Raw genomic sequence first — 27,166 nt, 5'->3', positions numbered from 1 at the left:
AATTGCCTCCAGACATTACCTAGATCAGACAAAAAAATAATAATAAAGTAAATGATAAATTGTTCTTGGTTTGTTTGAAGTCATTATAACTAGATTAAATAGCTAAGTAGAGTTTTCTCTGAGCATGGGGTTGTGTAAGATTTTACAATTGATGCGAATAGTGTTACATTGTAAATAAGGAATAAGTTCATTTTACTTCAAAATTTCATGTTTGAGTCAATGTCTTACTTGCCATGTCTGTAATTATTTGTGCAGTTTATTATTATTTTAAGTTTTTTCTTTGTAGATGTGTGTATTGTAATAAGTATGTGTATGTTTGGATGATGATGTTGTTGTTGTTGTTGTGTGTAAACCTCTGGCTCTCTGTGGCTCTGTCTCCCCCACCCCTGACCTAAATTAGTCCCCCATGGGTTGAGGTTTTTTGGGGGGATAATAACAGTTTAGAGTCTGATTTAGACAATACCAGCACCCCCTCAGGACATCTGTCCCTAAAGCAATACACCCCCCCGGGACACGGCCCAGCTGGAGACAGCGAGAAAGAGTTTGAAGCGTGTGTTTGAAAGATGGCACAGAAGAATTCATTGAAAACCTGTCAGAACTTCTTTGCAGATAACAATTACTCGTTTCAAAAGTTCAAAAAGCAGGTCGAGGGTTTTACCCTCCCTTATTTAGAGCTTATTTTGAAACTACACTGTCAGATAGAAATGTGCAAAAAGTGTATCTTTAGGGCTACAACAGCATGCCACTGGTCCAGTCCCATTAAAAGGACAACGTTGTTCCTCATCTATCCCTAAAAGTTTCATATTTCATATACCTTTACTTTACTAAAATGCACCTTTTAGGGGTAGAATAGGTGCAAAGTTGTCCTTTTAAGGGTTCTGCCCCAGCTGTTGTACCCCTAAAGGTACAGTCTACTTTTTCTGCAAATCATTCTTTGTTTGCGTGCATTTGTGTGCCATATACAAATGTCAAGTTTAGGTTTCTCTGAAGCAAATCCGTCTCAGTGAAATCTAATATGTGAGCAGCACAAGGGCAGTGGGTCATAGGCGGACATTCACCCCTTATATATATATGTGTGTGTGTGCGTGTGTGTATGTTCATTCATGCAGGATAATTCCCTTTGTCACATTCTATTCTTTAAATGCATTCAGTCCTCTAAGAGAACCTCTTTCCAACCTGTCAGTAATTGGTTGTTATAAATGTGTAATTACCATATTGTCTTTAAACGCACACTGTGTTGTACATGTGTAATAAAGCATGTGCATGTTATATTATCCTAGAGAGGTGAAAAAGTGGATCGCACATATATCACCTTGCTGCTGTCTGGGAACAGAAGCACATAGATAAAAGATGGTGATCCTCCAGACAGGGCAAACACAGTTCAGATGTCGTGCCGGACAGCATCGCTTTGCAGATGACGGCATAGATCCTGAGAGAAAGTCTGATCTATGATCATCCATCCATCAAGAGCGTGAATGTGTCCGTCCTTCTCCCGTATGGAATAGTTTTTGTGGTTGATAGATTGATATTTAAGGTTTTCCTTGGACTGCAGTCAGGCTGTTTTGTCTTTTCCCGTTCTTTGATGTGTTATAGTGGATAGTGTCTGTCTGCAAGTAAAACGTATTGGAAAAGTATAAAATAACTCTCTTTCTTTCTACTGTGCATCTGGTCTTTACAAAATAACTGAAGTGATGATGAGTTAATGCCAAACTTTCACTCTAAAAAAACACTGGGTTAAAAACAAGAATGGTTCATTTTACCCAGCAAATTGGGTTGATTTAACCCATAATAGTGGGTTGATTGATTTTGAATTAAGAACTAGCTTATTTTTTTTATTTTTTTATTAATGTTTATGGATTAACTTCGATCCTCTAAACTTAAAAAAAAAAAAAAAAAATACTCCACACAACTACTGGTTTGCATGGTAATTCCTTTATTTTACTTTTTTTTATCATATTTTACAGTATAGCATGTTTTATATAGTTTTGAATACATACGTGACCCTGGACCACAAAACCAGTCACAAGCCCCACGGCAATTGCCAACAGTACATTGTATGGGTCAAAATGATAGATTTTTCTTTTATACCAAAAATTATTAGGATATTAAGTAAAGATCATGTTCCATGAAGACATTTTGTAAATTTCCTACCGTAAATACTTAAAAATATGTATTCTTTTGTGAGTGAATGCAGCAAAATCGCATTTTTTTGCACCCTCAGATTCCAGATTTTCAAATAGTTGTATCTCAGGCAAATGTTGTCATATCCCAACAAACCAAAAAAAATAAAAAAAAGCTTATTTATTCAGTTTCCAGATGATGTATAAATCTATTTTTTTTTTTAAAAATTGACTCTTGTGACTGGTTTTTTGGTCCAGGGTCACATTATTGCACACATTTAAGCTCGTTTAACCAATATTAGAAGTAAAAATTAAACATTTAGAAGTAATTCAAGTGTAATCGACCAGTCTCTGTTGTCCCGTTTCCACCGTAACGGCGCTGGATCTCGTGGCGAAGCTTGTGTCATGTTCAGCGGGGGAACTTCTAACTTCATACGCTTCAAACGCCCTGCGTTTCACTCGTAGTTGAAATATGCTGTGACTGACAAACCTGTATTTTACTGAAGACACACACCAATTTGATGGAGCTGCACTGCTTTCTCCTGAAGAGGTCATGAAAAGCCTGCGATTAATAACTTAACCCCCTGGGTAGTTATATCTGTGCGTAACACAAAAACTACCCAAACACTGAGTTGTTACGTCTGACCCAGGATCTGGGTAACACAAAACTACCCAAACACTGGGTTGATACGTCTGACCCAGGAGATGGGTAACACCCAAACACTGAGTTGTTACGTCTGACCCAGGATCTGGGTAACTCAAAACTACCAGCCCGTTCTCATCCCAAGGCGTCATATACTGACGCTTTTGACATTTTGTCTACATCGAACGCACATGGCACCCTTTAGCGTCAATATGAGACGCAGATAGAAATGGGCCAGAAGGCGCCTCCTAGCGGTCTAACCCTAACCCTACCCCAGACCTAAACCTACCCATAACCGAACAAAGCTCTGTGCGTGTCATATTGACGCTAAAGGGTGCCATGTGCGTTCGATGTAGACGAAATGTCAAAAGCGTCAGTATATGACGCCCTAGGATGAGAATGCATTGAAACTACCCAAACCCTGGGTTGTTACGTCTGACCCAGGATCTGGGTTACACAAAAACTACCCAAACAATGGGTTGTTATGTCTGACCCAGGATCTGGGTAACACAAAAACTACCCAAACACTGGGTTGTTACGTCTGACCCAGGAGATGGGTAACACCCAAACAATGGGTTGTTACGTCTGACCCAGGAGATGGGTCACACAAAAACTACCCAAACACTGAAAAAATTACCCAAAAAATTTACCCAAAAGGCCCAATCCAGGATTTGGGTAGAAAAAATAACCCGAGATGTTTTAGAGTGTTGAGAACATTCTGCAATCAGATCTTCGATCGGCCTGATGACTTTTGGGAGATAATGGGCCGGTCTGATTGCAGGAAATGGGCAGTGAAGAAGAGCTATTTATAGAGATGATTACTCTGGGTCATTATGTTTGATAGAGAGATAAGAAGGGATTTTTCTCAGGGTCTGAAGAAGAGGAGAAGCTTAGAAATGTTTCCGGCATGTTGTGAATCCGTTACAGACATTCCAGCTCCAGAAGTCGTGGTGGAGTTCCAACATGTTTCAGAGACCAGAATAGACCTTCTGTTGCTTGCGCGAGTGTGTGTGCCGCCCTCGTGCTGGAGAGAATTAATCCCATTGGTTATGGACACGCAGCTCTTGCCTGCAAAACACACATTGTCGTGGAGATATCAAGACCATGAGAGCTTTGTCTGATTTTGTGCATGTGTCCGATTCTTTTCATGTGCAGTGATCAGAGATCGTTTAAAGCAAACGTGACAGTGTGAAATCTTTCCGTTTGCATACGTTTTACGCAGTAGGATACGTTTATAATGAATACACAACTGACAGTGTTTGAGCCTGGGAATGCACTGCATGGTATAGCAGACCATCATTTTAAACATATGCAGTATAACATAATATATTAGTGAAAATCTGTCAATGACGCAAACGTGGAATTGAATTTGCAAACTGACGCACTTACTGTATTTGAGGCCACAGTTCTTCAGAGTGAATTCACCAGTAAAGATTGACCTTATCAGTCTGAGCGGATAGACAAGTCTAACAGAGCAAGATACAAAGCATAGAGCTAAAATAAGAGTGAAAACATGCATGCATGTGAGGAAATACTACTGATAATTAAAGGAAAAATCTGTCATTGATTACTTACTTACTGTCTTGATGTTCCAACCCTGGATTTTTTCCTTTCACAAACACAAAAGGAAAACGTAGGCACCATAAAAGCACCATAAAATAATCATAAAAATAGTCCATATAATTCATGTGTTATTACAAGTCGTCTGGAGCCTTATTAGCTTTGCGTGAAGACCAAAGTTCACTGATAACCTTCCCCTCTGCTCAAACTCCCAAATATCATTTACACTATGAAAGACAATAATATGGGTTTGTAAATGAGTAACAGAATTAAACAATTTTAGGTAAACCACTTCTTAAACTATAAGTCAGAATACATCACATCACATATGACAGCAGAGTTTCATAAGAACTTAATGCTAAATGAACCATTCAAAACTCATCTGCAGTCAACCATCTTAAACACGTTCACAATAATAATGTTAATGCTTTGATGTTCTCGCGAGCTTCTAATTTCAGTTCCTGCAACATTTCACGGGTCAGAACAGAAATACACACACCTCAAGAGCTCACATTCCCTGCAGATGGACGTGTGTGTTGAAGCATGACTGCATGTTAGATGGAATATAGGAACAATTTAGATACATCTGATAGGCAACCATTATGCAGAAGAGTAGCTGACATTTTTATGAGTGTGTGTTTGGGAATGATTATGTATGCTTACTGTACAGAATGTGTGCGGTAAGGAAATGCTTACTGGGCACAATGACAGGGCGGAAATAAACACACACGGACGATATACGACTGCAAACTACAGCTCACACACACTGCAGACTACAGCTTGCAGACTACAGCTCACACACACTGACTATTTCACTGTGCATATCTATCCATCCATCCAGGAACAACGTACTTGCATCCACTCAGTCTCAAGGCGGTGAGTTCTTCATGGGACTATACACACTGTCTTCAGGAAACATTGAGTTTTGTGTTTGTTTGTGTGAGTAATACTGTTAATTTGATGTGATGTGTATTTTATTTAAAACTAATTCACACTTAGTGTGTGTACGCCGAAAAGTGTGTAATAGACATTGGGTATTTATATCTGCATTATGTAAGTCACTATGATATCAGCCATGGAAAACCCCATACTGGTTGACCACTAGTGTGTTTTGAGTAGAGATAGAGTAAAAATAGGTTAAATTGGACGTACAGGCCTCGGGAAACGCTCAACTGTACAGCTTAGCTCGCAGCTGGGTGGACTTCATCTCAAAGTCTGTATTTAAAACTTTTATTGACATCCAGCTATGTATAAACACACACACACACACACACACACATGACCTAAGTTTGGAACTCTCTCAAAATCCCTTTCTCCCTCCAGTAAACTATAAAAGCCCTGTATTCACGGGCCTGAACTCCTTGAAACCCTCTGAATGTGTGTGTAACTGTAAAACGTGCACCATTCATCTGAAGAGGGCTGTTGGGGGGAACTATTTGATGTTGTGTGTCTGATGAGCAGACGAGAGCGAGGCAGTGTGTGTGTGTGTGTGTGTGTGTGTGTGTGTGTGTGTGTGTGTGTGTGTGTGTGTGTGTGTGTGTGAGAGAGGTCTTTGTCCTTTAGTCTCCTCTGAATTATGTCATGTTTGAGTCTCCCAGCAGTCGCGCTCGGAGGGGGGCAGACAGGAGGCTTAATCCACCTTAAACCCCCCTAGTTACTCTCGCCCCTTCTTCATCCTCCAGCCACCGTTCACTGTGAGGAATGGATATGTGTGTGTGTGTGTGTGTGTGTGTGTGTGTGTGTGTGTGTGTGTGTGTGTAAGCCAGCATTGTGATATGAAGAGAGTGGGAAACTGAGTCCAGCTGCCCACCTTCTGAGTCACACTGTGAGCAATGAAGCTTCCTAAGACCTACATAGAGCTTCATAAGGCTTCAGCAAATAACTTAACAAATCCACACAGACACGACGAATAACGCCCTTAATTGCGGTAATGATTTTTGCATGCTGAATGATATTAAAGCAGGGAACTGGGCCACAATATCATATGACATAGAGACTTCTTTGACCAGTAAGAAAAAATCTTGAACACCCTAGAAACCACTTATCAATGCAATGTCAACAGACCCTATAGACCCTTTTACAGTTGGTAAACACGGTGACGTATTTGTGTGGGCGGAGCTTAGCTGGAGGCAGAAAGATCTCTCTGGCCGCTTCACTAACGTTAGTTTGCAAGTTTTGTTAGCTTGTTTTTTAACAATGACTGGAGAAAATCCGATTTTGTCTTAATGTGCAAGGTCACTCACTGTCCAGGATGCCGATTGTTATTTGCAAAAGTTAATTTTAACGGACGGAACCAGATGACCGTACACGCTCAGTCAATGGACGAACTGACAGGATTAATGTTAACGCTACCTCCGGTTGAGTGGCCTGACTTCTACACCTACCCGATAGAGAAACTGAGGGTAAAGAGAAACTGAGGACATATAAATATATTTAGATGCCTATAATAATATAACTATGTGTTGAATGGTCATGTAAAGACTTGTGTGGTTCAATCCGCAGTTCTGCCTAGCCAGCGCCAAGACGGCAATGTAAAGAGTGACACTACGGTGCAATTTTAATGATATGAATATTTTCTAGAAATAAAAATTCCAGATACAGCATACTCATTTTTCATTGATTCTTGCACCCAAGAACACAACAAGATGACTTTTAATAATAAAAATAATAATTTAAGCTCCTTATTATGTAGCCGAATCTGTGCTGGTTTGTATTGGCCGCCTCCAGTTTTCCGTTTGTTTTGCCTCCAGCTAGCGCCGTGACGTAGGCGCAAAAGGGGTCTATTGAAAACACATAGCAACTATCTAGAACACCCCGGCCACTACCTTGCAATTCTCTAGCAATCACCCAGAACAACTTGACAACCATCTAGCAACCACCTACCAACGCCATAACAATCACCCTGATCACCCTAGCAACAACATATGCAATAACCATTCGGGACAACCTACAGTAGTAACTGTCTTTCAATTTTACAGCAATCACCCAGAACACATCTAGTAATGCCTTAGCAACACCCTAGCAACCACCCAGAACACCCTAGCAACTGTGTATATCAGTTGCTAGGATGTAAAGGGTATTAATATAACTTTGAAAAGAGCATACATAACAAAAAAAAAAAAAAACTAAAAACACTAGATATCAGATTTAGCTGTAATTTAAGCTGGTGAAACCCAGACTCCTCTACTTAATAAACCAAAGGCTTCGCGCTCTAATGTGTTTGGTTGCAATGATCAAAGTGAACATGATCTTACAAATGTCTTTACATTTATTTCACACACACAGCCTTGTTTTCTTCTTAAACCATTGCTTGGTTTCCGGTTACCTCTGAGCTTCTTAGCCTTTGAAGTTCAACAGTACACGCCATGTTTGTGTTTATTTCTCTCTCTCTCCCTCTCTCTCTCCCTCTCTCTGTGTGTGTGTGTGTGTGTGTGTGTGTGTGTGTGTGTGTGTGTGTGTGTGTGTGTGTGTGTGTGTGCGTGCATGTACATGTGTATAAGGTTGTAAAGGCACGAACAGCTGTTTTTTAAAAGGTGTATCACTGACACTGACTGTGTGGGTAAAAGACTGAGCGTAAGACGGACAAACAAAAGTAGTTCCAGTTATGTGATAGTTGGGAGTTTCTCTAGAACTGGAAAAACTGTCTATACAAACAAACATAAAGAAGCACAAGCTACTGTCTATGTTTCTCACAATTCAGTGATTAGTTCGCATGAGCTCAGACTGTGAGAAAAGTAATCAGGTCTATCATTACAAAAGCCCCATTAAGCCTCTTCTTCAAAATGCTAGAGATAACGTCAGCTGAGATGAAAACGTTTTAGAGACGGAGCAATTGTCTCACATTTCATGTTGACTTTAACTGCAAGTTAAGGCCTGTTTACACCAAGAACAATTATGATAGGCTAATTATCAAGTTTTATTAATCTTTCTTATTCTATGAGAACTGCGAAGTCCAAACCACTATCCAAACCAAAACCAACTATAACAATAACGACACAAAGTAACAATATCATTGAAATCACTTTAAAACCTTTTTTTTTTTTGTTGATGGACGATAAAAACATTGACAGCCAATCAGAATCCACCAGACTTTAAAGAGCTCATTTAAAGTGACAGACAACAAAACTGCTGTGCTTATTAAAAAATGTGCTTATAAACAGAACATGCGTTATCATCCGTTCGTGTGGACGATTATCTTTATAGCGTGTGTGTGTTCGGTTCGGTTGAATGATGTGAACACTGTTTTCCGCACCAGCGAAGTTTGATGTGAACTCCGGTATGGTTCTCTGCTGATATGAACGCAATCGTACTAAATCATGGAAGTGAACCGCTATTGATGACATATGATTTGATGTGTGTTTGTGTTTCTTCTATTCACTTTCCTGGCAATTGTGACTGACGCACTGCAAGCAGAAAAGAAAAGGACTCCAGCGTTCGTTAGAAAATGTGCTTTTTGAAAACAAAACCAAAGGAGAGGGGCCGTTTACACGACACCGTTTTCAACCAAAAACAGGAAACTTTTTATGCGTTTTGGCCGTTCATTTACACGACAACAGCGTTTTGGGGGCCTGAAAACGCGAACTTTTGAAAACGGGTTTGAAGTGCAAGTTTTTGAAAAACGATCCCATTATCATCTCTGTGTAAACAACAAAAACATGAATTTGTGAGAAAGGTGACATCATGCGTATGCATCACATGTTCAGTCTATTACGCTGTCATATCTCGTCTATTATGAGTGGTTGTTCTGTACTTTGTGCTTTTGTTTCCTGAGTTTTGATTAATATGTTACAGTTTTTCTCAGTCGCTTTGGTACATTTCTCGAATCATCCTCGACATTTGCAAAACAGTAAGTGCATTTCTCAAAACAATTCGTACAAATAGCAAAACACCATGGATTGCCTGCAAAAGCCAGTCCCTTGCTCAAAATGCTTAGATCATCTCTCAGAAGTAAATATCTATGTCAATGAACATGTCAGTGCCATCAGAATGAAAAGTCCTTGTGTCATTGTGTACGGATAAAATTATATTGTCAATAAAACACTGCTCTCTGTAAGTATCACCTGATGTAAACTATGGCAACAGTTAGGATGAATTACTGTATTGAAGTGTACAAAGCTGCGCATCTTCTGTATGCCATATATCCATTTCAAAAGTACAATTTGGGTTATTGATTGAAAGAGACTGGATAGGATTTACAGTTCACTTTTACTACTGGTCTGAAAAAAAAAATACTTACACTATTATTGTAATACAGAAAAGAAAAAGAAATGGGGCACAAAGGCGGAAAATACAACAATAGAAAGGCAAACACAGGAAACTTTGCTTTTGCATGCAGCTCTGTATATACACTTGCCAACTGAAGGTTCATGAGATGCAACTTTCAGCTCTTTCAGAGAACTGTAAGCTAGATGTATGCTTTTATAATAAATTAACTATCTATCTATCTATCTATCTATCTATCTATCTATCTATCTATCTATCTATCTATCTATCTATCTATCTATCTATCTATCTATCGTAATAATGTATGATTTGCAAAAATGAAAACTGCTGCTTCTGTGTAGATGAGAATCAAAGTGTATGCGCGTTGTGCACACGCTACATTGATTATGGCCAAGCATGCGCCCTTAAAATAGCATATGAATAACATGCGCAACGCGCCACTGACTTTAGACTATTGTTTCCTGGTTAGTGGCGCAATTGTTTTCTAAACCTGCAAAATAGCATGAAGGAACGTTTGCGCCGGAACACGCCTCCTTTTTTGCGCTGAACCGCCCAATGAGCACAAGTTCATTCCCTAGTTTAGCGACGTGCTTCTGTGGAGGGAAAAGCGCGCTTTGCGCCGGTGCAAAATAGGAATCAAAAACATGCGTCGGTGTACAAAGTCAATTGCGCTGGGTGCAAAATAGGGCCCTAGATATTTTGAGGGGTAAGACTATTGCACAGAGAACTATTTAATACATTTTGAGCAACATGGCATTAGCAACTGATAATGTAGGAAACCGCAGACAATTGTACATAATCAATGTACCAAAGCATTCGCAACTTGTTCAGGAGAATGAGAAACTGCTTTTACGATGTGCACCAGTGACTAGATGATGTGGAGGTCGAACAAGTTCATTTCTGATCTGAGAAATGCACCAAAGCGACTGAGAAAAACTGTAATAGCACTGTACAGATGAAGACTACAGGTCAAGTTAATCAAGGTAAAATCACAAAGTCAAATGCAACCCTACTTAGTTAATTAAAAATGTTTGTATAATAACCCGGGATTTGAGCTCTTTCTGTCTGTGTCCTCATTGTGAGATTTGCTTTTGACCTGATTATTAAAACTGCACTGTAAATTCTGCGGTGTCAGACATAGCAAAAACACAGTGAGCTTCAGTATATATGAGCTACAGCAGACAGTAGTGGTCATTATATGGGAATGATGAGCTGGTAATAGTCCTGGGCTGTTGAAAACAGAGAGGGCTGTGACATCCTCATCATGCGGGAAGGAAGTGAAGTACTCTTACAAGTTAGTAATCTTTTTTATGACTGATCATAACTCAGTAACATAAAAAGGCAGATTGGTTTCCTTTGAATCCGAAAAGTAAGAATGATTACCCCTTGACTTGGCTGTTATAACACAGTGACTATGTTTATGCATTCTTCAGAGCTGGTTCAGGTAGTTGCCATTAGCACTTCCAAAAACTAGTTTGCTGCTTTGCTGTCGAGCATCTACATATGCCAACTATAACTATACATCCCAACCGAACCTCATAAGTGACTTATTTATTAATTAAACTGAACTGTTTAAATGTGTGCCATGATGCCTTAGTGGTTGTAAAACTTATTTGTTGTATCTTGATAGAATCGGTCTCTCATATGTTTTCAGTCACATACACACTGGCTGTTCCTCTAATGGTCAATGGCAACTGATTGACCTGTTGCATTCCCACCCACGTTGTGAGTACGGGACAGTATGTAAGATTAATATTAGGATGCCAAAGGAGCCCAGATGGGTTTTTATGCCTGGTGGTGGATGTTCAGTCCATTCATGCTTTTGTTCAGCTAATATTGCCCACATCCCCTTGTTCAACAGTCTTTTGACCTGTGTGAGAGAAGAAAACCCCTTTCTAAATGTAAATGCATGTATATGTTCATTTATAAAATGAAGATCACATGTTGTTTGCTAAATGAAATAATGAACTTGGCAAATAGCACATTATTTGCCAAGCAAATTACTTGAAAAAGTAGTGCACTTTAGCATACATTTAAAGAGCACTTATTATGGAAATAATATACTTAAAAAGATTAATATTTAATGTCATTTCTATGGAAACTTTTATGTCATGTATTTAAATGTGTGTAATTAAGCATTTGTAATTGTTAAGGTGCAATTATTAAGTTTATTATCAGCAAGTGCAGTTTTTTTTCAAATATACTTTATAAAGATTAAAGTACCTTACAAGTGCACATTCAATGCATAAAGAAGTGCATTTCTTTTTCAGAACGGTATCTTTTTTTATTAATCTTAAAGTAGCATTTTCAGTTCAATTGTGACTGCATATTTGGAAGCAACAGTGTGCTGACTTTTTGTGTTTTAATAAGTGAAACATTGCAAATAAGTTTCAAACTGAATCACAACAAACAAACTAAAATATTCAGCATACAGTAGACAGACTCGTGCATGAAGAGTACAAACACACCCACAGAAGTTTATTTTACTTGAACATGACCCCACCCACCAAAACACACAACCAGCAGTGAACCCGTTGCATGAAAAGGCTTTAACATATACAGACACATTCATGTATATCTCCAATAGTTCAAACTGCAGTAAACATGCAACACACAAGCATTATGCATTTACTTGAGATTGTGTTTGTTGGTGGCCGCATCTCATTTTGTGTTTGTTTGTCTCGTGAAAGTGGGTCAGTGTGTGAGTTTGGCATGCACAGGAGTTAACCAATCAGAAGCTTGCTTAGACAATCAAGAGCCAATCATGTGGCTTTTTTTCTGGAGCCCAGGATAATATAGATGGCTCCGTGTTGAGTGAGTAATGATGGTGATTATTCATAACTGGCAACTGAGAAGAAGACATGTGGTTGACTGCAAGACAAAAAGAAAGTCTTAAATTCCCTGGAATCCCTTTATATGGTTTTGTTGTTGGAGAGCGATTACTTGTTGCATTTGACTGGCTTCCATGATGTGATTTGATGAATTGTATGAAACATTGTTATTCAACACTTCACTTTGTCCCATATGTACAGTATATATTACCCCTTTCCACTGCCGTAATTTACCTATTGTGTCAACGGAGCGTAAAAATTACCACGTTACACTGTGTTGATTGTGTGTGCACACCTGTGCTAGTGTGTGTGGAGTGGGTGCGTCTGGATGGTCTTACAGTGTTGTGAGAATAGACAGTCCGCAGCCACACACGTGCACACACACACACGTGCATACACACACACACACACACACACACACACGGTCACACAGAGCTCTCTTTCATTTCACCTAGAGAGTAAAATGTCTCCATTACACGTTAATCTGCTCATTAAAGCCTCTCTCTTTCAGTGCTGGCCTTTCTCTTGTATGAAAGGCTCTGCATGTGTGTGTGTGTGCGCATATGCACATGTGTGTGTGTGTGTGTTCTCATGGTAATTAACTTGAAGTGATGTGGTGAGTGCCTGTCAACTGCTGTTTTAAGACACATCTGAATCATGCCCAACATCAGAGACACGTGAACACACTCTATAGCAGTAAAAGCTCATAAAACTAAATAAAATAAACACTTGAGTTTGAAAATTTTCTGAAGAAAATGCGAATGGTGTTTGCTATGCTACTCTCCACCACAATTCAACCCCTAATCCCCTAACCCTAATCAAAGCATTAATGCTAAGATGTTGTGGGGGCTGTTATGCAGTTGCTAATGTCTTTTGCGTGGTTTCTAGGGTGTTGCTTTTACTGTCCCAATTCCACCCTCTAGTCCCCCCCAAAGATATCCGGTCTCTATTTGAGTCCGTTTATTGCAACAGCCCAAAACACTCAAGCAATCACCTAGCATTATGCTAAAAACCCATTAGCAAGCACATAGAAGCACACAGCACAACACCAAGTTTCCACTCACAGCTTTTTTATGAAATATAAATGTTATAAATGTTCTATGTTGTTATTATTGGTGTGTTGCATAGTAGTCTGAGATAATGGGACAGTGAGACTAAGAATAATTATAGCTACTAGTATCTAAAATAATGTTAAAGTTTAGCTTTCTCCTGAGAACTGTTGTCACAAGAACAAACCCAAAATGGTTTCGAGCGTGTGTATTCCCACACAGAAATGCTAGAGATTGCTGTGGGTTTCTCAGGATGTTTTTGAGATCTAACTCTGGGAATCAAATATGTAATTGCAGTGGGTTTTGGGGTTGTAGTTTTTGTGTGTTTTCAGAACGAATGACATTGTCTGTTGATTTGTGACATTACTTTTTATGCAGTGCTACAGTAAATATTGCTGTTCACTTTCAGAAGTTGTAGTGATGTTCTCCCAGAAAGAATGTGAAATATGCATGTTGATTATATAATGTAAACATATTTAAATATAATTCAAATTCATTTTGCACACTTGAAGAATCATCGGTAACACTTTACAATAAGGTTCATTAGTTAACTTTAACTAACATGAACTAATCATGAGCAAAACATTTGTTACAGTATTTATTAATCTTTGTTAATGTTAGTTAATAAAAATACAGCTGTTCATTGTTTGTTCATGTTAGTTCACAGTGCATTGACTAATGTTAACAAATACAACCTTTGATTTTAATAATGTTAGTAAATGTTGAAATTAATATTAGCTAAGATTAATAAATGCTAAAGAAGTATTGTTCATTCCTAGTTCATGTTAACTAATGAACCTTATTGTAAAGTGCTACCGCATTATCGTATCGCATTATTTAACAAGATATGGGAAATTGCAGTTTCCTTCAATATCGTCTAACCACTTTGGGCTTTTTTATCTTTCAGAAGATTATCCATTCTCCACTGATGTTTTACCGCCACTCCCGGAGGTCCCTGTTGGAGGGCCGGTCCTGAGCCAGGCGGGAGGTCCCATCAGAAACTCTGCCCCGAGATATTGCTCCTCACGCAGCATGGACTCCACGCACTGCAACGACCGGCCGGTGAGCTACGGCTCCACGTCTTCGTCCGCCTCCTCCCGGGACAGCCACTGCTCGCTGGGGGGTCGACCCGTGTTAGGCTCCACCCCTGAGCGGGATCATGATTCTGGAGCCATCCGATTGGAGCTGGTGCCTGCCCGACAGCTGGAGGAGGAGGAGTCAGGAAGACAAACACCTACACCCACCAATCAGGGGGACGCAGAGATTCAGTCGCCAGAAGGACGCAAAGTCCAGTATGTGGACCGAGTGGTGGAGGAAATTCTTGAAACGGAAAAAACCTACGTCCAGGACCTCCGCAGTATAGTCCAGGTATGAAAGACACAAAGCATGTGTGGTCTCTTCCCAAACGCGTGACATATGGCCGATCACTGCGTCCGAAATCGAATACTGTATAATAAGTGCTACATTTGGTTTGAAACTTTGTATATGCGACCATTAAAAAGTATGTTCTATATAGTATGAATGTCCGCAGTGTGATGTGAAATTCAGACATACTACCGTACATTTGCCACGTTGTCATTGTCATGTGATCTACCAGCGCCAGTTGCACCGCTTCACTTCCATTCACAGATCCCCTCCTGTGGCCTCATGGGATAGTGAAGGGAAAGTAAAGTGCGCACTTCAAAATCTCGCCGGAAGTAGTACGTGATATGGGAACTTGTCACCTACTGTTTTATAAATACATACTTCTTTTGTCACAAACTGCAAATGTGACATTGATTTTATATAACATCTCAACAAATCAAAAGGTAATATTGAGTGACGTACATTGCAAACACAGTATTGGCAGTATAGTTTGCTCAATTTTGCAATGAAATGATAGTTCTAATGAAAGCCACAGTGGAACTGCAACACAGTGTTTCGTGAACAAATCTGCGGCTTTGAACGGATCGATTCAATGACCCAATCATAAATAAATCCACTTGCTCCGTTACCGATTGAATGAATGAACATTTTTGTCTGTAATTTCATTGACGAGATTTATCCATATGTTTTTTTTTTTCCCAAACCGTAAGACCTTTTTGTCCTGTGGAACACGAGAGGAGAACTTTTAAATACATTTAATACATTGCAAGCGGATGGTTATTCATATTCATACCGTCAAGCTGCAAGAAGGAAAGGTTTAAAGTCATTCTTCAAACTTGCAGTGTTGTGCATATGTATGTACTGTATATGCAATAACAGATGCCGTTTGCTGTCACTAACATGACATTGTTCCACACGTCTTGATAAAGTTCAGTTCTTTGAATTATAGAACATTATTACGTTATTTTAGAGCTTGATAGCATCTGTAACATTTCCTTCTGTGTTCAATGGAAGAAAGTCATGCATATTTATTTTATGACAGGGTGGCGTGTAAATGATGATATAACATTTAGTTTTGGCTGAACTATTCCTTGCAAGTACCTTGCAGTGTGTGGGTTTCTCATACACTTGAGATCAAACCTTGAACCTTTGTCCTTAACCATGCAGGCTACCAATCCCCATAAAGCATGAGTACCGGAGCTGTTTGAGTACGAGTGTGTGTGTTTCTTTGTGTATGATTTATATAGCTGTCAAATTTAAAGTGCACATGGCTGTCATTTGACCTAGAGAGCGAGGAGATGAATGCTAAACTCTTCTTCTCACCCTTGCCCTGATTTTCTCACTCTTTCTCGGTTAATGTGAGGATGGAGAGTTTTAGGGGGGTTGCAAACCCCTTCCCCACCTACTCCTCTATACACACACATTCACAGGCCCCCTGGCACTAAGAGAGTGATAGATGGTTTGAGGACAGAATGGAACAAAAGGAAAGCAGGATGGATGGAGAGGACAGATAAAGCAGAGGAAAGTAGGTTAGGAAAACAACTTTAAAAGAGAAACACATGAGACTGCTATAAATATTAATACATGTTTTATGTAATTTAATGATGTTTTCTTTTAGAAATATGAATCTAGTATTCTTCACACTGGAAGACACTTCACACTTGTTTTCTTTAATTGAAATAAAGCTGAAATGAAATGAAATAAATGAAATAAAATATAAATATTAGATGATAAGTTTGAAATGTTGCCTTGGCAACTCTCTGAAATGAAAGTTTAAGTACTAAAATTATTATTTTTATCTTCCTGGGGTGATAGCATCACATTATTTCTCAGTTTTAAAAATGAGACAAACCTCTAGGTCTGTGTTTATGTGTGAGCGGGGTGTTGACACGGGGTGTTGACACTGGGTGTGTTTTAGAGTAGACACAGAATGATTATTTTACACTGCCTGGGGGTGTTCAGGTAAAGATTTGTATCTGAGTGAAAGAATCACTTATCTCGTCTGTCATCCAAAGAGAGAGACAATCGCATGTAGGGCGGAGCAGAAGATACAGCACAAATACAGATTCTGACATGCTTTGTTTGCATATATTTTTGTGAGAGCTCACTGGGGGCTTCTGTAGTTCATAGAGTTTGTTCCTCCATCATTAAGGCCGTGACACACCAAGCCGACTTAAAAGAGCTAGTGGCGACAAAAGCTGAACACTTGCGTTCTGTGCCTGTGTATGAGGAGATAACTGTCTATATCAGTATCAGTAGTCTATATTCATCATTCAAAAAGAGAAACCGAAACTAGGACTGCAGATAAACAACCTGTAAACAAAGCATAATTTGCTTACCATTTTGAATATCAATCATGCTGATCTTTCTTCATTTCAGGTAGCGATATGTTCTTTAGAAAACAGTACATAGATGTGTTTCTACAGAACTAGTGTATGAAAGCCTCTTTGTGCAACTTAAGGTGGTGTTTATGTTCTGCATCACTAGTATCACCAAATGCAGCTTCTGTCTTTTTGGACGGGAGGTAACAATACAGTCTCAGCCAATGCTTTGTATTTGGTTTTTAGAGTACAGCATTTATGGGAAGAAATGCATATTGTGGCCATGAATTAAAGGATTAGTTCACCCAAAAATTAAAAATTAAAATTGTCATTAATTACTCACCCTCATTGGTTCTTGCTGAAACTCAAACGTGCCCAAGACTTTTCAAATTCATTGTATTAATTTGTTCCCTCGTTCTAGTAAAAACAAGGCCACGTTTTTTTTAATTAATTCCCTTGTTTTAGGTTAATTGTGGCCATGTTGTACTAATTCAGTTAGTAATTTGAACAAAGGAATGAATTAGTTCAACATGGCCACTATTGACCTAAAATGAGGGAACAAGTTCTTAATTCGTGGCCACAATATATATATTTTTTCCCACGTGTCATGTGCGGGGTTCCCTGTTTAATGCCTTTTATTTTGAATAGTGCATGGTTCAACCAGGCTGTGATTGACCCCTAATTAAAGGAACACACCGACTTTTTGGGACTTTAGCTCATTCACTGTATCCCCCAGAGTTTGATAAGTCCATACATACCCTTCTCATCTCTGTGCGTGCCGTAACTCTGTCTTACGCACCAACCGCTAATCTAGCTTAGCACAAAGACTGGAGGTATATGGCTCCAGCTAGCATACTGCTCCCAATAAGTGACAAAATAACACCATTTTCCTATTAACATGTTGCGATTTGTATAGTCACAGCGTGTACAAATAACAAGGTCACATGAGACACAGCCATCTTCTACTGTATACACACTGGGAACTATATTCTCAGAAGGCGAAGCACTGCTACTTCTGCTGTTATTTGTACACGCTGTGACTATAACAGGACCCTGTTTGATGCCCATCTCACATGACCACTGATGAGATTACTCATCCTTTCATCTGTTTCTCCACAGGATTACCTGGACTGCATCAGCAACCAGTCTCTTCTGCTGCTGGGAGATGAAGAGAGGAATTCTTTATTTGGAAATATCCGTGACATCTACCGTTTTAACAGGTACACGGACACACCATGCTCGTTTCAGGGACAAGAGCATCTGTTAGAGAAGTGTGATGGCTGTTTGCCACTTCCCATGAACTATTAGGCTTTGAAAAAGGCACACCATTTTTTAGGTAAACTATTCTGTCCATGCAATTAAATATGGTGGTGCTTAACAGGTTCTTATCATTTCCAACAATGAAAACCATACAACCGTGTCACAATTTGAATGAAAATGATAATTTAATAATTTGCTATTCGATTAATTCACTCTTACAAACTAAATTTAATGACCAAACATATTTAGCACAGTCCTGTTACCTCATAATATTCAGTAGATTATTTGTTACATTGCATTCATTAAGCGCTATTAATTAGTTTAAATGACTTCAAACTGTTTTTATTTTGTGAATTTCATGGAAAATGTATGTTTATCGGAAGCTAGAAGTCAACATTTAATCCCAACACAGCGAATATCTAGTGAGTGATAGATTAAGATAAATTTACAACCCTGTTACTTGCAAACCCATTCAGTCTTTTTTTGGTTCTGATGTTTATTGGAAGAACTACTAGTTTTAAATGATTAGATGTGTATGTAGACAATGCCCCTCATTTGGTAACTTTAAGTGAAGTTGATAACTTCATATTAATGGAAATAAAGATAATATTCAGCTCATATAACATTTAGTTTGCCCCCCTGATGTTGACGAAGGTTAAACATCTCATTGATTCCATTGAAGGTTAAACACCATTTTACAAAAATGAACAACATGGCTTGCTTTAGGAGTGTCATGTGTATCATATTCAGAGAAAGTGTCCTTTATGGCCTGTTGAGGGAAGATCTTCTGTTTTAGACAGTCTGCTGTATTTGCTGCCATCTCTTTCCTCAGTTCCTCTCACTTCGGACCACACACACACACACACCTGCACATTTTGCCAGACTCTCTCCAAATTCAGCCCACACACACTCACAGTGTTACTTCATATGACTGCAATACAGAAGTGACCACACATGCATTCCCTATGCTGTTCATTCACGGAAGTGGGTCTTTCCTTTACAGTTCATGGCCTACAATACAGAGCACGGCTCAGTCCATATATAACCAATGTGTGTGTGTGTGTTTTAGTGATCTGCTTCATGACCTGGAGAAGTGTAACGCCAACCCAGTTGCCATTGCAAAGTGTTTCGTAGCCAAGGTAAAAGTCTTGTCTTTTCTTCACACAGACAAACCTTAAAGATCACTCAAAACTCACACTCAGGTTCATACAAACTTTTATTTAAAACTGTCTTTCTTTCAAACGCGAATACAAAATTATGAAGAATGCTCACACTATCATGCTCAAAACTATCACACGGTCACACAGATAAACAGTCAGCATCTCTATCAGGCCTATTACGTGTTAGAATTAGTTTATACCTCAAGAGTCTCTATTGACTGGCATAATAACACATACTTGAGTATGTTTAGCTGTTTTATAGCTCTAATTAACAGCTGCTGGAATGCAACTCGTTTCTGTGGTTTGCTTTCCTGTGGTTTTGTGTGATAATTGCTTTGTTTTGTTCGGGTTATTGTTGTGCTAATGTGGCGTTAGCAGGGGGCTGACAATTTACACAGTGCAAATGAGTGAGGCTCACGAGATCTCACACACCCAGACCAGCCTGAATGTCAAACTGGCCTTCGGAGGTCTGCTTGTACTGGGTATGAGGCTTATGTTCATGCCTGGGAAACACTGTTTGAGAAACCACAGAGAGATACACTGATTGGTGCTTTGATTGACACACATGGTTTCCTTTCTCAGCCCGGCTCTCGTTGCATACGCTAACACAGGCTTTCACTCAGACACACACTGTGTCTTTGTGGTCAGTGTTTGTAACTGGTTATTATTTAAGAGTGTGTTTTGCTGACAAACTTGAAATCAGAACATCAAAATATGATATTTATGAACAACGCCAACTAATATGACTCTGAGTTTATTAAAGGAACCTAAATCTGTGCATATGTATGTTTACAATGGATATATTTCAGTATTTGTCACCTGGAGTTGATTTTTTAAAGAGCATATAATAATTAAGGGAATTAGGTCTAGAATGCAAATATAAAAACATCAATTAATTTATTACGTGGACATTTGTTCTTGAATTTTGTAGATGTAACTTGTATTTATTAGAAATACAGTATATGATGATACATTTATCCAATGAGAGAAATACAACAAAAAATCATCTTAAGTTGCTCATCCAATCAGAAATTATAGTCTAAATTATACCAGTGTTCATTTAGTATTATTTATACTGTTTATAGAAATATCCATTAATACTTTTAATTAGCTTTGTTTTCTATATTATCAATTTTTTAAAGTTTTAGTAATTTTGTTATTTATTCGTTTTTTAGTTTAGCCTTGTTTATATATATATATCCATAGTTTGGATTTATTTTTATTTCAGTTTTTGTTTTAGTAATTCAGTGTAAACTTATTTCAGTTAGCTGCCAACAAGCCAATATTTCGAATGTTAAAAAGTTTATTTAGGTGTTTCATGTAATATTTTATTTATTTATTTGTTATAACTTTTTTAAAATTATTTAATTTAATTTATATTTATTTTATTTTACTTTACTTTTTTTTTTTTAATTACCGAAAACTATTTTTAGTAGTTTTGGTTTTAATAACAACAATGCACTTTGCACTGGGGAAAAATGGTAACATCTAAATGAACTGGTTTTGATCAAGTACATACATATTATTTAACCCTTTCATGTATGAATTATGACAGCCTCAGTCAGGTTTTTTTTTTACACAAGATTTGAAATGCAAATTTTTTTTTTTTTTTTACACATTTTTTAAAGGAATTTTCAGATGTCCACTTGAATGTACAGTATGCATTTATGGTTTAAACTGAAGAGATACTGTATTAAACATAATACATTACAAGTAACATGCATTACGTAATCAGGTTACTTTTTGATCTAATAAGTAAAGTAATGCATTACTTTCATACGTTACTTTTTTGATGAAAATGGGTTAACATCAAAAAAGTAACGTGATTATGCAATGTATGCGACTTGTAATGCATTACTTTACTTGTTAGATCAAAAAGTAATCTGATTTCGTTTTAGGAGTAAATGGGTTAAAGGGATAAGTTCACCCAGAAAAAAAGAAAATTAGCCCATGATTTACTCACCCTCAAGTCATCCTAGGTGTAAATAACATTCTTCTTTCAGACGAACACAATCAGAGTTATATTTAAAAATGTCCTGGCTCTTCCAAGCTTTATAATGGGAGTGAATGGCTGTTTGTCTTTGGAAGTCCATCAAAGCGCATCCATCCATGATTAAAGTGATCGACATGGATCTGCGGGGTTCATAAAGGCCTTCTGAAGCGAAGCGATGCGTCTGTGTAAGAAAAATATCCATATTTAAAACTTTACCGACTAAAATAACTAGCTTCCGGCAGACGGCGGTACGCAAGTCGACTTAGGGCAAAAGCATGCATGATGTCCAATTTAGTGGACAGAGGATTAATCGGAATTTGCTTCCAATCTAAAATCAGTACTTGGAAAATGTTACTGTGATATAACTCATTAGATATTTCTTGATGCTACAATTTTTTATTTTATTTTATTTTTTTTTACCTGCAAGAGTCTCCTAGGATAGAACGGATGGATATTCCAGAGCAACTTGGTATTTCTGACGGGCCATCGGCCATTTTGGTTCAGAGGGGAAAAATCTACACACAACGTCTTGCCACTTGATGGCAATGTATATGATGATGCACCAGAGTCACTGTAGAGGTTAATGTGCAGCTATGCCATCAGAACCCATGCATACGCAAGAAAATGCTTGTTGAGTGGCTGTCCACAGTAGTGACCTCTCGGCATGAAAGGGTTAATATCGCTGATCAACATAACTCATTCATTTATAAAAACTAAACAGCATTTATAGGTTAAATCAGGTAGAAAATAAGCTCTTTAAAGTAACAGATGCAGATTCCTGCTTTACAGTGTATAAAGCTGGCTTGTGCTTATTGGTCAGTCCTCTTGATAAAGGTTAGTCATCATCAGCAAATACTCCCGGAACCGTGTGTGTGTGTGTGTGTGTATGTGTTTGTGTGTGTGCGTTTAAAGGCATTACTCAGTTCTGTGGTATTGATATCACAAAGGAGTTTCAGGATTCCAGTAAAAGTGAGAGGTTTTATTACATCTGATTCCTATCAAAGCTTTCTTGAGAACACTGTCCTTTCTCTCTCTCTCTCTCTCTCTCTCTCTCTCTCTCTCTCTCTCTCTCTCTCTCTCTCTCTCTCTCTCTCTCTCTCTCTCTCTCTCTCTCTCTCTCTCTCTCTCTCTCTCTCTCTCTCTCTCTCTCTGTTAAGGACACACGCTGACTCAGTGTATTTCTCTGAGAACAGTGAGGATCCTCCACCTGCTGTTTGCAGTTCAGACAGAAGCTTATAAAACCCTAAAGCAACAAATATTGTTCTGGTCCTGGATGCTGATGTCAATGCAGTGGCCCATTCACACCAAAATGCATGATACAGTAACAGCTCTGACATGAAACTAAGTTAACCATTAATGTTGACATTGTGGCACGTGTGTATGACTTGAAGACAACTAGCATTATCAAACAGTGAGCACACATCTGGTTCCAGACTTTAAAAACAGGAGAAAATTTAGACATTTTCCCATGGAGAACCTTACACTCGGGTCACAGCATTTATGCAAGGACACACTCATTAATAAAGCTACCTGTGTGTGTTTGTGTGTGTGTGTGTGTGTGTGTGTGTGTGTGTGTGTGTGTGTGTGTGTGTGTGTGTGTGTGTGTGTGTGTGTACGGACAGAGAGAGGGCAGATGTGAAAGCTGGCGGGGGCGGCGAGAGACGGGATATTAGAGGAAGAGGATAAACGGCTCTTTGATACTCAGACTCTCTGTACTTTTCCAAGTGCTTTGATGTTCATATAGGCAGAATGAGAGAGCAAAAGACTCCAGATGAAGGAGGAGAAGAGAGAGATTTAATCAGAGCACGCTCACATCTAGCATTACTGTAAACATAACATCAGGACTCTTATTACAGTCACTGCGACCGGTGTGCGGGTGTGTGTGTGTGTGTGCGCTGTAAACCTTGTGCTGTAATGCACCATCCTGATGTGACCTTTCAGAGCAAGCAAGCTTATGCGCACAAACAGACATACACACACTGACACTGCCATCTAAATGTCGATATACCCTTGTGGAAAAGAAGTACACTTTAGCATACATTAATGAAAAGTATTTAAAATACATAAAGAATATACTTAAGTATGAACCGAATGTAATGATTTGGGACACTTAATTGCAACTAAATGAAAATGTATTATAGTTTAAATTTGTATTCAATGCAATTAGCTGAACTTTCAAGTGCTTTTTGATCCACTTAAAGGGTTAGTTCACCCAAAAATGTAAATTCTGTCAGTAATTACTCATGTCGTTCCAAACCCGTAAGACCTGCGTTCATCTTCAGAACACAAATGAAGATATTTTTGATGAAATCTGAGAGCTTTCTGTCCCTCCATTGACAGCAACGTCATCGCAACTTTCAAGGCCCAGAAAGGTGGTAAAAACATCGTTAAAATAGTCCATGTAACTACAGTAGTGAATGTTATGCAACCTTAATGTTATGAAGCGATGAACGTCAGAACATCGGCACACTATTGGCCGACGCTGGTCATGTATGTCATGCGTGTGATGCCGACGCTGGTCATGTGTGTGTGATGCGTGTGATGCCGACGCTGGTCATGTGTGTGATGCGTGTGATGCCGACGCTGGTCATGTGTGTGATGCGTGTGATGCTGGCCAATGGTGAGCCGACGTTCTGACGTTGCTGTCAATGGAGGGACAGAAAGCTCTCAGATTTCATCAAAAACCTCTTCATTTGTGTTCTGAAGATGAACGCAGGTCTTACGGGTTTGGAACGACATGAGTAATTACTGACAGAGTTTTAATTTTTGGGTGAACTAACCCTTTAATTACATGCGGGTGAGTAAATGATGACAGAATATTTATTTTTGGATGAACTAACCCTTTAAAGTATTTAAAGTGAAGCGTGTTGCTTGTCCCTTTACCGTCACACAACACTTTCTGCATTATTTTTCATTAAGGTTTTGTTTAATATGCTTATCTAGTCATTTTCCTTGGTTGACTCCCATGTCTTCCTTTGAGTAACTAACCCTAATTTCCTTATTGTTTTTCAGAGTGAAGACTTCCACATATACACACAGTACTGCACAAATTACCCAAGGTGAGAAATATGTCCTGTGGTTTGTGGTTGTAGTTCACTTCCTTTGGTTTGTGTGTCACCATCTTTCACTCAATACAGAGCTTTATAAGTCTTCAAGAGCAATGGCTGTCTCAGATGCCTGTGTGTGTGTGTGTGTGTGTGTGTGTGTGTGTGTGTGTGTGTGTGTGTGTGTGTGTGTGTGTGTGTGTGTGTGGAATGTGAGACATGTGAGAGTGTGTGGTCATATTATGTTGTGTATAACACTACTGGAGTCTAGGAGTCTGTTTCTATATGTTCACCCTGAGGGAAACCCCGTCTCACTGTCTCTCTCTATCACCTGTCCAATCTGCCCCTTTCTTTATTACATTTACAAGTAACCTTTTGCACTTATTTTACCCCTAAAGATGAGATGAAGACTACAGTTATGGTGGTCACCAAGATGATCAGGGGTGTGCTTGCCAAAAGCTTAGTTAACCAACTATATGGTCGCGTCATTACCATCATAGTTTAACGATTCGCTGTTTCCCAAAAACATAGTTGCAATGAACATTCATAAAGGCCACAATATAATATAAAATATAAATAATATACAATTATTTATAAAATAATATAAGGTTTTTTTTTGTTCTTCGCTCAGGGGTAAAAAGAAGTTTGAAGTACTTGACCGGCGGTTTACGGTTAGCGAACATCCCAACGCCGCTCTATTACGTCATCGTCACAGACCAATAGTAGTTAAACTAGTGATTACAAGCTGTTTCAAACTCCCGAAACGTACACCAAACAAACAATTTGGTCTGATTTTGTTCTAAATTATGTCACACCAGTTCGTTCTCTGAAATATCGGAGCCTTAAGCAGCATCGCAAAGTTATTATCGTAAACATATCATGCAATACGATCTATAGTTTGCATTCCATATAGAGACAAATTTCATTCAGTGTCTTTTACTTTGTCAGGAGAAGGAAAGCACCATTTTTGAAGGTGTGCATGTGTCTATGTGAACCCCAGTGTATTAGATAAGAGTAAACCCATGATTAAACCCGTGATTTTTCTTCGTTATTTACAGCAATAATCTGACATTAACTCGATCTCAAAACGTTTATTTAGCAGACGTTATTACTCTACCATCTATGTGACGACAAACGTCAGTGTTATTGTTGAACCCACATAGTTCATAACTCTTTCCCCGCCATTGACAGAAATTTCCGGCTTTCCGTGATTTCACTGTTATACGGTAGGGGGCGCTATTACACATCTTCTGAAAGAGAACTGAATCTCCAGATCAAAACACAGGGGAAGAAGAAGCAGGAACAAGAAGCAGGAACAAGCGATAGTCTTATTCCTATCTACAGCCCCCAGCACACATACCAAACGAGAACTAAATCACTAATATATGGTAAATATCGTCGATATTTGCGCCCTAGTATGAGTGTTGCATGTCGGGGGCCCCAGATTTGGAACGGGATCAATGATGACATTAAGGTGTTGCCCTATATCTCCAACTTTAAAAAACAACTAAAAAATTATTATTTATCAACTTATATTTAATATATAACTGCTTTCTCATGGACCACTGGGATGTATGAGCATGAATGCATGTGTATGTAATGTATGTATGTCCTTGTGCGTTTTTTGTGTGTGCTCTGTTGTCATCTGCTGGTACCAGGTGGTGACCATGTATCTTTACCGTATCACTTTTCTCTTGTAAAATTACGGGCCCCCACCTATAAGCTTCTCTAGCTTCTTTGGGGGACCCATTCACTATACCTATTTGATTTTGTTCCAATGACTGCATTATTATACTTTTGGTATTTTGTGAATAAAAATGAAATGAAATGAAATGAAATGAAAAGATAGCATATGTAAGCAGATGCATATGTAAAATAGCACGATCATCAACATTAAACAGCATATAAATCAAAACTGACTAATGTTACTGAATGAAATGTCAACCCAGGACGAGCAACAGGACTGTGAAGCTTTGGGGTGTTGATGGACTCGATCTACTCCATCTGTGTTTTTATCATCGGTCTGAATCTGATCCAGATGTGGTCTTTGACAAATAAACTGATTTTCTCTGCTTTTTGCTCAATGAAACACCCACATTTAAGTGTTGAAAAAAATGCATTAAGCTAGAATAAAAACAGCCTCTTTAAAAAAACACTGGCGGGGAAAGAGTTAAAAAAACATTTGCTAACCAGCAGGTGTCAGTAAAAGAAAGTCCACTTTTAGACACGCACTTGTGAACTTCCCTAAGCACTTCCCCTCGGGGGAATCCCTGCCGCCATTTTGAAGTGCGTTCCACTTTGTGAAGTGGATGAGGGAAGTTTATATGGACAGACCCTCGTTCCCTCGATTTTGACCAAGGGAGCGAGTCTACTTCATATGTACACTTCAGGCACCTATATGTCCCACAATGCAGTACGATTGTGACATCACCACATATCTCGTCAAATCACCACCACAACAAACAACTCTATACTATATTAATTATATATTTTTTTATTTTTTATTTAAAACAACCAAAACACACCTACATACATTTGGATGCTGCATTAAACAAATTCTTAAAGGGAAACATAAATAAATAAATAAATCAACTCCA

General features: G+C 38.7%; 1 protein-coding gene across 2 annotated transcripts in view; it reads left to right on the top strand.

Annotated features, from left to right (window-relative positions):
* LOC308703544 (pleckstrin homology domain-containing family G member 1) overlaps positions 1-27,166 on the top strand; it is a 53,859-nt gene that overhangs the window by 13,000 nt on the left and 13,693 nt on the right. For both annotated transcript variants that reach the window (XM_081387147.1, XM_081387146.1), the window contains exons 2-5: positions 14,334-14,794; positions 18,232-18,332; positions 19,442-19,511; positions 24,538-24,584. In XM_081387147.1, coding sequence (XP_081243273.1) covers positions 14,459-14,794; positions 18,232-18,332; positions 19,442-19,511; positions 24,538-24,584 — 554 coding nt within the window. In that variant the 5' untranslated portion in view covers positions 14,334-14,458. The remainder of the gene's footprint in view (positions 1-14,333; positions 14,795-18,231; positions 18,333-19,441; positions 19,512-24,537; positions 24,585-27,166) is intronic.

The sequence above is a fragment of the Scardinius erythrophthalmus genome (assembly GCF_964197995.2).
Source record: "Scardinius erythrophthalmus genome assembly, chromosome: 15".
Lineage (NCBI taxonomy): Eukaryota > Metazoa > Chordata > Actinopteri > Cypriniformes > Leuciscidae > Scardinius > Scardinius erythrophthalmus.
Note: the sequence above shows the minus strand (reverse complement) of the source record. Positions and strands in the feature narration are given on the sequence as shown.